Source organism: Mobula birostris, chromosome 4, assembly GCF_030028105.1.
Source record: "Mobula birostris isolate sMobBir1 chromosome 4, sMobBir1.hap1, whole genome shotgun sequence".
Lineage (NCBI taxonomy): Eukaryota > Metazoa > Chordata > Chondrichthyes > Myliobatiformes > Myliobatidae > Mobula > Mobula birostris.
Window position 1 is genome coordinate 106,371,523 of NC_092373.1, and position 11,482 is coordinate 106,383,004.

At 49.5% G+C, this 11,482-nt stretch overlaps 1 protein-coding gene across 2 annotated transcripts in view; it reads left to right on the forward strand.

Moving 5' to 3' along the window:
- The window catches only part of lratb.1 (lecithin retinol acyltransferase b, tandem duplicate 1), a 345,236-nt gene extending 335,776 nt beyond the window's left edge, over positions 1-9,460 (forward strand). For both annotated transcript variants that reach the window (XM_072255868.1, XM_072255870.1), the window contains 2 exons: positions 7,138-7,228; positions 7,800-9,460. In XM_072255868.1, the coding sequence (XP_072111969.1) occupies positions 7,138-7,228; positions 7,800-7,874 (166 nt within the window). In that variant the 3' untranslated portion in view covers positions 7,875-9,460. The remainder of the gene's footprint in view (positions 1-7,137; positions 7,229-7,799) is intronic.
- Positions 9,461-11,482: the final 2,022 nt, after the last annotated feature.

Sequence of the window (11,482 nt, forward strand, 5' to 3'; positions counted from 1 at the left end):
TCTGATCAGTCTTGTGTGTCATCAGTCGATCCTGCTCCTCAGTTCAGATCCTGTATCAACAGCCGGACAGGCATATCAGTTCAGTCTCCTGTATCGCTGGCCTGTCCTGCACCTCAGTTCAGTCTCCTTTATCGCTGGCCGGTCCTGCACCTCAGTTGAGTCTCCTGTATCACAGGCCAGTCCAGCATCTCAGTTCAATCTCCTCTATCACTGGCTGGTCCTGCACCTCAGTTCAGTATCACTGTATCACCGGCCAGTCCTGCACCTCAGTTCAGTCTCCTGTATCACCAGCCGGTCCTGCACCTCAGTTCAGTCTCCTGTATCACTGGCCAGTCCTGCATCTCAGTTCAGTCTCTATCACCGGCCAGTCCTGCACCTCAGTCCAGTATCGCTGTATCGCCGGCTGGTCCTTCACCTCAGTTCAGTCTCCTCTATCACCGGCCGGTCCTGCACCTCAGTTCAGTATCACTGTATCACTGGCGACTCCTGCACCTCAGTTCAGTCTCCTCTATCACCAGCCGGTCCTGCACCTAGTTCAGTATCACTGTTTAACTGCAACTTCTGCACCTCATTTCAGTCTCCTGGATCACCAGCCGGTTGTGCACCTCTATTCAGTATCACTGTATCACTGGCTGGTCCGGCAGTTCAGTTCAATCTCCTCTATCACTTGCTGGTCCTGCACCTCAGTTCAGTATCACTGTATCTCTGGCGACTCCTTCACCTCAGTTCAGTCTCCTGTATCGCCAGCCAGTTCTGCACCTCAGTTCAATTTCCTGTATCACCGGCCTGTCCTGCAGCTCAGTTCAGTATCACTGTATCCCCAGCCTGTCCTGCATCTCAGTTCAGTCTCCCGTATCACGGGTTGGTCCTGCACCTCAGTTCAGTATCACTGTATCCCTGGCCTGTCCTGCATCTCATTTGAGTCTCCTGTATCACGGACCGGTCCTGCACCTCAGTTCAGTTTCCTGTAACACCAGCCGGTCATGCACTTCAGTTCAGTCTCCTGTATCACCGGCCGGTCCTGCATCTCAGTTCAGTCTCCTGTATCACCGGCCGGTCCTGCATCTCAGTTCAGTCTCCTGTATCACTGGCCGGTCCTGCACCTCAGTTCAGATCCTGTATCACTGGCCGGTCCTGCACCTCAGTTCAGTATCACTGTATCTCTGGCGACTCCTTCACCTCAGTTCAGTCTCCTGTATCACCGGCCGGTCCTGCACCTCAGTTCAGTCTGTATCACTGGCCGGTCCTGCACCTCAGTTCAGTCTCTATCACTGGCCGATCCCGCACCTCAGTTCAGTCTCCTGTAACACTGGCCGGTCCTGCACCTCAGTTCAGTCTCCTGTATCACCAGCCAGACCTGCACCTCAGTTCAGTATCACTGTATCTCTGGCGACTGCTTCACCTCAGTTCAGTCTCCTGTATCACCGGCCGGTCCTGCACCTCAGTTCAGTATCACTCTATCCCCGGCCTGTCCTGCATCTCAGTTCAATCTCCTCTATCACTGGCTGGTCCTGCACCTCAGTTCAGTATCACTGTATCTCTGGCGACTCCTTCACCTCAGTTCAGTCTCCTGTATCACCGGCCGGTCCTGCACCTCAGTTCAGTCTGTATCACTGGCCGGTCCTGCACCTCAGTTCAGTCTCTATCACTGGCCGATCCCGCACCTCAGTTCAGTCTCCTGTAACACTGGCCGGTCCTGCACCTCAGTTCAGTATCACTCTATCCCCGGCCTGTCCTGCATCTCAGTTCAATCTCCTCTATCACTGGCCGGTCCTGCACCTCAGTTCAGTCTCCTGTAACACTGGCCGGTCCTGCACCTCAGTTCAGTCTCCTGTATCACCAGCCAGACCTGCACCTCAGTTCAGTATCACTGTATCTCTGGCGACTGCTTCACCTCAGTTCAGTCTCCTGTATCACCGGCCGGTCCTGCACCTCAGTTCAGTATCACTCTATCCCCGGCCTGTCCTGCATCTCAGTTCAATCTCCTCTATCACTGGCTGGTCCTGCACCTCAGTTCAGTATCACTGTATCTCTGGCAACTCCTTCACCTCAGTTCAGTCTCCTGTATCGCCAGCCAGTTCTGCACCTCAGTTCAGTCTCCTGGATCACCAGCCGGTTGTGCACCTCTATTCAGTATCACTGTATCACTGGCTGGTCCGGCAGTTCAGTTCAATCTCCTCTATCACTTGCTGGTCCTGCACCTCAGTTCAGTATCACTGTATCTCTGGCGACTCCTTCACCTCAGTTCAGTCTCCTGTATCGCCAGCCAGTTCTGCACCTCAGTTCAATTTCCTGTATCACCGGCCTGTCCTGCATCTCAGTTCAGTATCACTGTATCCCCAGCCTGTCCTGCATCTCAGTTCAGTCTCCCGTATCACGGGTTGGTCCTGCACCTCAGTTCAGTATCACTGTATCCCTGGCCTGTCCTGCATCTCATTTGAGTCTCCTGTATCACGGACCGGTCCTGCACCTCAGTTCAGTTTCCTGTAACACCAGCCGGTCATGCACTTCAGTTCAGTCTCCTGTATCACCGGCCGGTCCTGCACCTCAGTTCAGATCCTGTATCACTGGCCGGTCCTGCACCTCAGTTCAGTATCACTGTATCTCTGGCGACTCCTTCACCTCAGTTCAGTCTCCTGTATCACCGGCCGGTCCTGCACCTCAGTTCAGTCTGTATCACTGGCCGGTCCTGCACCTCAGTTCAGTCTCTATCACTGGCCGGTCCCGCACCTCAGTTCAGTCTCCTGTAACACTGGCCGGTCCTGCACCTCAGTTCAGTCTCCTGTATCACCAGCCAGACCTGCACCTCAGTTCAGTATCACTGTATCTCTGGCGACTGCTTCACCTCAGTTCAGTCTCCTGTATCACCAGCCGGTCCTGCACCTCAGTTCAGTATCACTCTATCCCCGGCCTGTCCTGCATCTCAGTTCAATCTCCTCTATCACTGGCTGGTCCTGCACCTCAGTTCAGTCTCCTGTGTCGCTGGCCGGTCCTGAACCTTAGCTCAGTCTCCTGTAACATCGGCTGGTCCTGCACCTCAGTTCAGAATCACTGTATCCCCGGCCTATCCTGCATCTCAGTTCAGTCTCCTGTATCACCGGCCGGTCCTGCATATCAGTTCAATCTCCTGTATCACTGGCCTGTCCTGCATCTGTGTTCAGTATCACTGTATCACTGGCCGTTCCGGCAGCACAGTTCAGTCTCCTGTATCACCAGCCGGTCCTACATCTCAGTCAGATCCTGTATCAACAGCCGGACAGGCATATCAGTCCAGTCTCCTGTATCACCGGCTGGTCCTGCATCTCAGTTCAGTCTCCTGTATCACCAGCCAGTCCTGCATCTCAGTTCAGTCTCGTGTATCACCGGCCGGTCCTGCACCTCAGTTCAGATCCTGTATCACCGGCCGGTACTGCACCTCAGTTCAGATCCTGTATCAACAGCCGGACTGGCATATCAGTCCAGTCTCCTGTATCACCGGCTGGTCCTGCACATCCGTTCAGTCTCCTGTATCACCGGCCGGTCCTGCATCTCAATTCAGTGTCCTGTATCGCTGGCCAGTTGTACATCTCAGTTCAATCTCAGTTTATCACCGGCCGGTCCAGCACCTCAGTTCAGTTTCCTGTATCACCGGCCAGTTCTGCATATCAGTTCAATCTCCTGTATCACTGGCCTGTCCTGCATCTCTGTTCAGTATCACTGTATCACTGCCCATTCCGGCAGCACAGTTCAGTCTCCTGTATCACCGGCCAGTCCTGCATCTCAGTTCAATCTCCTCTATCACCGGCCGTTCCTGCACCTCAGTACAGTCTCCTGTATCACCAGCCAGACCTGCACCTCAGTTCAGTCTCCTGGATTGCCGGCCGATCCTGCACCTCAGTTCAGTCTCCTGTATCACCGGCCAGTTCTGCATCTCAGTTCAATCTTCTCTATCACTGGCTGGTCCTGCACCTCAGTTCAGTATCACTGTATCTCTGGTGACTCCTTCACCTCAGTTCAGTTTCCTGTATCGCCAGCCAGTTCTGCACCTCAGTTCAGTCTCCTGTGTTGCCGGCCGGTCCTGCACCTTAGTTCAGTCTCCTGTAACACCGGCCGGTCCTGCACCTCAGTTCAGTATCACTGTATCACGGGCCGGTCCTGCACCTCAGTTCAGTCTCCTGTATCACCGGCCGGTCCTGCACATCCATTCAGTCTCCTGTATCACGGGCCGGTCCTGCACCTCAGTTCAGTCTCCTGTATCACAGGCCGGTCCTGCACCTCAGTTCAGTCTCCCGTATCACGGGTTGGTCCTGCACCTCAGTTCAGTATCACTGTATCCCCGGCCTGTCCTGCATCTCATTTCAATCTCCTGTATCATGGACCGATCCTGCACCTCAGTTCAGTTTCCTGTAACACCAGCCGGTCATGCACTTCAGTTCAGTCTCCTGTATCACCGGCCAGTCTTACATCTCAGTTCAGTCTCCTGTATCACCGGCCGGTCCTGCACCTCAGCTCAGTCTCCTGGATCACCGGCTGGTCCTCAATCTCAGTTTCAGTCTCCTGTATCACCGGCCGGTCCTGCACCTCAGTTCAGATCCTGTATCACTGGCCGGTCCTGCACCTCAGTTCAGTCTCCTGTATCACAGGCCGGTCCTGCACCTCAGTTCAGTCTCCTGTATCACAGGCCGGTCCTGCACCTCAGTTCAGTCTCCCGTATCACGGGTTGGTCCTGCACCTCAGTTCAGTATCACTGTATCCCCGGCCTGTCCTGCATCTCATTTCAATCTCCTGTATCATGGACCGATCCTGCACCTCAGTTCAGTTTCCTGTAACACCAGCCGGTCATGCACTTCAGTTCAGTCTCCTGTATCACCGGCCAGTCTTACATCTCAGTTCAGTCTCCTGTATCACCGGCCGGTCCTGCACCTCAGCTCAGTCTCCTGGATCACCGGCTGGTCCTCAATCTCAGTTTCAGTCTCCTGTATCACCGGCCGGTCCTGCACCTCAGTTCAGTATCACTGTATCTCTGGCGACTCCTTCACCTCAGTTCAGTCTCATGTATCGCCAGCCATTTCTGCACCTCAGTTCAGTCTCCTGTAACACCGGCCGGTCCTGCACCTCAGTTCAGTCTCCTGTATCACCGGCCGGTCCTGCACCTCAGTTCAATCCCCTGTATCACCGGCCGGTACTGCACCTCATTTCAGTCTCCTGAATCACAGCCCGGTCCTGCACTCAGTTCAGCCTACTGTATCACCGGCCGGTCCTGCACCTCAGTTCAGTCTGTATCGCTGGCCGGTCCTGCACCTCAGTTCAGTATCACTGTATCCCCGGCCTGTCCTGCATCTCAGTTCAATCTCCTCTATCACTGGCTGGTCCTGCACCTCAGTTCAGTATCACTGTATCTCTGGCGACTCCTTCACCTCAGTTCAGTCTCCTGTATCGCCAGCCAGTTCTGCACCTCAGTTCAGTCTCCTGTAACACCGGCCGGTCCTGCATATCAGTTCAATCTCCTGTATTACTGGCCTGTCCTGCATCTCTGTTCAGTATCACTGTATCACTGGCCATTCCGGCAGCACAGTTCAGTCTCCTGTATAACCAGCCAGTCCTGCATCTCAGTTCAGATCCTGTATCAACAGCCGGACAGGCATATCAGTCCAGTGTCCTGTATCACCGGCCGGTCCTGCATGTCAATTCAGTCTCCTGTATCACTGGCCGGTCCTGCATCTCAGTTCAGTCTCGTATATCACCGGCCGGTCCTGCACCACAGTTCAGATCCTGTATCAACAGCCGGACAGGCATATCAGTTCAGTCTCCTGAATCACAGGCCGGTCCTGCACTCAGTTCAGTCTCCTGTAACACCGGCCGGTCCTGCACCTCAGTTCAGTCTCATGTATCGCCGGCCGGACCTGCACCTCAGTTAAATCTCTATCACCGGCCGGTCCTGCACCGGAGTTCAGTCTCCTATAACACTGGCTGGTCCTGCAACTCAGTTCAGTCTCCTGTATCACAGGCCAGTCCTGCATCTCAGTTCAGTCTCCTGTATCACCAGCCGGTCCTGCACCTCAGCTCAGTCTCCTGGATCACCGGCTGGTCCTCCATCTCAGTTCAGTCTCCTGTATCACCGGCTGGTCCTGCATCTCAGTTCAGTCTCCTGTATCACCAGCCGGTCCTGCACCTCAGCCCAGTCTCCTGGATCACCGGCTGGTCCTCCATCTCAGTTCAGTCTCCTGTATCACCGGCCGGTCCTGCATCTCAGTTCAGTCTCCTGTATCACCGGCCGGTCCTGCACCTCAGTTCAGTATCACTGTATCACCGGCCGGTCCTGCACCTCAGTTCAAATCCTGTATCAACAGCCAGACAGGCATATCAGTCCAGTCTCCTGTATCATGGGCCGGTCCTGCACCTCAGTTCAGGTCCTGTATCACCGGCCGGTCCTGCACCTCAGTTCAGTCTCCTATATCACCGGCTGGTCCTGCATCTCAGTTCAGTCTCGTGTATCACCGGCCGGTCCTGCACCTCAGTTCAGATCCTGTATCAACAGCCAGACTGACATATCAGTCCAGTCTCCTGTATCACCGGCCGGTCCTGCACCTCAGTTCAGTATCACTGTATCACCGGCCGGTCCTGCACCTCAGTTCAAATCCTGTATCAACAGCCAGACAGGCATATCAGTCCAGTCTCCTGTATCATGGGCCGGTCCTGCACCTCAGTTCAGTATCACTGTATCACCGGCCGGTCCTGCACCTCATTTCAGTATCACTGTATCACCGGCTGGTCCTGCACCTCAGCTCTTTCTGCCTATTGCCCATACACTGGATTATCTCACTGTGTAAGTGTTTTCTGACGTCAGCCTTGAACACACTACTAAACTGAGCATCAGTAGCCTTAGGCGACAATGAATTCTGTAAATTCTGGCAAAAAAAATCTTGTTCGTCTGTTTTGTGAAAATGCTGGCAGTACAATATGAGTCATATTCTGGGAAGATAATTTCGGTTGGAACATTTTGCAACAATCGGAAACTGAAGTGATTACTGGTCGGGTCAGGTATGTTTAAATCCAACATGTTGACACAGTTGAGTTCCTGTTGTGATACTGTACTGTATCTGTTTTAACATGTAGTAGTGCATTTAGCATGTTTCAGCAATTTTGCTTTGTCCGCAGATTTGACCTTCCAGGAATCCAAGGATTAAATTTCGTGCTGAGAAATTCATTGGGTGGCGGAGGCGTTGCATCTTTAAGGAGTGATCCGCAGGTACAAAGCGCCTCTGGTGTTTGATTGTGCCCCTGGCTTTGCGGAGAAAATATCATTAGATAATATTTGATGTAAATTGTAGATAGGTGTCGAAAGCTGCCGGTTAAGCCAAGTGTGCAATTCTGATATTTTGTATCCGCGTCTGTAGTTTTTTTTTCATTTGAACAAGTAATTTCATTTGGTTGAGTAAGTTTGATCTATTTCTCACGACACTTGTGCAGTTCCAGCTGAACGACTCCCCCGCTTTTGTTGACAAGTCCTTATCGATATTGTTGAATTGCAAGGTGAGCCGTTTTAGTTTAATCGTTTGCCTCAATATTTCCGTAAAGTAGGGCCAGCAGCTTGATTACCGCTGCGCTGGCATGCCATTCTCCCTAGGTGAATAGAGCAACTTTCCTGCCAAAATCATCGCGACTGGAGCCGGTTTAAAATCTCCTCAACTCTTCCTTCACGGGCTCTTTCTAGCACCGCATTGGCCAAATATATTCCTTTTGAATACAAACGGTTTTGTTTTAAATAAAATCCCAAACTGCTGAGTTTTCCCATAAAACTAAAAAGTATTGTTTTACAGGGTAAGGCGTATGGACAGATGTTGCTGGACTTCCGACTGACAAATGTACCTGATCTGAAGACGCTTGTGGAATAATCACGAACTGTTTGACGCGGAAACGCCGTCCCACGAGCTTAGCTCAGACATTCTCCATCTCCCTGCTCTTCACGGGGAAACACAAATGCCAGATTAATTTCTTCTGCATAGTAAAGTAAAGGAATTAAAATTTTCATTGCTATTAAACTGCACAGGTAGGAAATATAAAAAAAAACAGAATATGCTGGAAACACTCAGCGCCTGAGAAAAGCCAAACAAGTTGATGGTTAGGTCGAAGACCCTTCGCCCTTGGTAGTAAAAATGATTCTCGACTCTGAGGTCGGGAAAGATGCTTTAACATACACGCCTTTTTAGCTAAACGGTGTTAATTGACAATTACGAATGCATGTTTCAGCACTAAATTCCGTAACTTAACATAATGACTCCGCTGTAACTTATGAAAATCAAATGTGCATGTATGGTTAACATCTGCCGCCGCGATCTTTAATGCTATACATATGTTACAATTTGTTAGCCGTACTTTAACGGGCTAAGAGTGCTGTGCCCCGCGTACTTCCTGTGCCTGACCTTTTCAGTTGCACTATATACAAGAGAGAATCTGCAGATGCTGGAAATCCAAGCATCACACACAAAGTGCTGGAGCAAGTCAGTGGGCCAGGCAGCAGCTATGGAAAAAGAGGTCCCGAGGAAGGGTTTCGGCCCGAAATGATGACTGCTCTTTTCCAGTTGGCTGGCATGCTGAGTACCTCCAACATTTTGTGTATCAATTGCAGTATATGTGGGAGATTGCTCATTTATGTTAAGCTTTAGCTGCGAATTGCCAGAATTAAACGCACTGACACCACTCCATAATCATGGCGTCGTGCCTTCCCGTATTCGGTATAAGAACTCCAGTTGGACATGGACAGTGAAGCATTTGTTACGTTCCTGGGCGAAATCATGCAATGAGTCATTTTATGATGACAATGTGATTTGAATGGGATTCTGCCCATACACTCGATGTTAATTGTACCAAAAGTGTAAACATATTCATTATTAGTAATAACAAATGCATATTTCTGGTGCATCAACTTTCACAGAGTCATTGGCAGTAAGACAGTATGAAAACACGCCCCTCGGCCTATCCACACCAAAATAAACACAGAAAATGCTTAGGAACACTCGGCAGATTGGGCGATATCTGCTGAACGTTTCGAGGCTCTAACCGTATCTGCATTTTCCACCTATCTATACGGATCCGTTTTCCAATACTCGGTCGGTGACTATTGCGCTTGAAGTGTTCCGCTAATTATTTCAATGTGCGAGTTTCCACTGCCATCGTCCCTCGGCAGCCCAGATTTCAAGGTGGGGAAAAAAGTCTTCCCCTTACATCCCCTCTAGTCATAGACTTTCTATTACTTGCAAAACAAAAAAGGACTTAATTTCCTTTCGGAAGGAAATTGAATCTCCAATGAAGTAGTAGCATGATATCAGTGCAAACTCGAGTTAAATTCTGTTCGTCACCGTTATATTGGTTGTATCCCGACACCAGCAGAGGTGATAACCGGAAAACAGGCTTTATGCTGTACACCCGTATTTTACAGAAAACTAATCCTATAACAATAAAGTGAATTGATTAAACTAAACCTAATTTTGCCAAACCCTCTTTTTCTCGTCAGTCTTTACTCATACCTCGTAAATACTTTGCCAACCTTTCATTTGTGACATGATGATAGAGGTTTTCGTGAACACGGTATTTATTTCAGACAAAAAGGAACTGATCCTCCAGACTGATTCTATTTCCATTAGATTCGCCCTGTAACAGTATCCCGCCAGGATCATCATGCCCCACCCCCGTGAAATACCTTCACGGGTTTATTTAACTTTAAATGGAAACTTTGCTTAGATTATTTGGCCCATTCCTGGTCGGCCACAGGAGCTGTAAACAGCGGGGACAATAACGCAACATTTACTAACTTAACTGACAAGAGTCTTATGCTTTGGGCATACCAATCCATATCAACAATCGTGCCACACATCAAAGTTGCTGGTGAACGCAGCAGGCCAGGCAGCATCTCTAGGAAGAGGTACAGCCTGAAACGTCGATTGTACCTCTTCCTAGAGATGCTGCCTGGCCTGCTGCTTGAATTTCCAGCATCTGAAGAATTCCTCGTGTCAACAATCGTGGCGCAGTTTTCTCTAACTTCCGCTAATGCCCACCTCCCCCTCGTACCCCATCCGTTATTTATTTATATACACACATTCTTTCTCTCTCTCTCCTTTTACTCCCTCTGTCCCTCTGACTATACCGTTGCCCATCCTCTGGGTTTTTGCCCCCTCCCCTTTTCCTTCTTCCTGGGCCTCCTGTCCCATGATCCTCTCAAATTCCTTTTGCAAATCACCTGTCCAGCTCTTGGCTCCATTCTTCCTCCTCCTGTCTTCTCCTATCATTTTGGATCTCCCCCTCCCCGTCCCACTTTCAAATCTCTTACTAACTCTTCCTTCAGTTAGTCCTGACGAAGGGTCTCGGCCCGAAACGTCGACTGTACCTCTCCCTAGAGATGCTGCCTGGCCTGCTGCGTTTACCAGCAACTTTAATGTGTGTAGCGCAGTTTTAGGATTACGATTTGAACATCAATGCCATCACAAAGAACGCTCGCCAGCGGCTCGACGTAGGAGTTTGGGGAGATTTGATGTGCAGCCAAAGACTTTCCACCCTAGGGGATATCTTCAGGAGGCGCTGCCTTCACAAGGTGGCATCAACCATTAAGGACGCTCGGCAAACGGGGCATATCCCTTTCTCGTTACTCCCATCGAGGAGGAGATACAGGAGCCTGAAGTCCTACACTCATCCATTTAGGAACAGTTTCTTACCCTCCGCCATCGGATTTCTGAAGGATCCATAGACCATGTGTACTATATTGTCATTCCTTTTTTTTTGTAATGTAGATTTGTATGTTTTTGTACTGTACTCCTGTCCAAAAATAACAAACCTCACGACGTCTGTCAGTGATAATAAAGCTGATTCTGATTCTAGTTTTGAAATTGAAGAGGCTAGGCCTCAGACCTCTTTTGTTATGGAATCATCTGCATAATTGAAGTTAGCTAAATTTTAAGGTTAGTTGCCATATTACTCTGCCAGATGAAGCAAAGAAATAGAAGCAGCTGTAGGCCTCATAAATTTACATCGTACTCTATCGCCTCAAGTCAATATGCAACACACCTCACATCCCTGGATTCAGAAATATTTCCCATCACAACCTAATACCAGAATCCCAAAGGTTCAGAACCTTGCGGTAGTAAGAAGTTCGGACAACGTTTCCAAACGTTGCAATTGTTGTAGGAAAATATCTGCGAACTTAGTTAAACCCTCGCTTCCTGCATATTTTTATTTTTATATATTTTAAAAGGTGATATATTTATTAGGCTTTATTGTTACATTGTAATTATTGAATTGCGTCTTCTCTGGTTCCGTTTAATGTGCTTTATGAAGAATACACAATAAAATCCATAGAAGGTGCAACTCATTCATAGGTCCAAAAATTCAGCCCTGTGTCTCATGAACCATGTCAGTGGCACGCTGATCCTGCAGAGGAGTAATTTTTAAAAATCTAATTTATGTAAATTTACACTTATAAAGGAATTTTCTTTCAGATTAAAAATCCGAG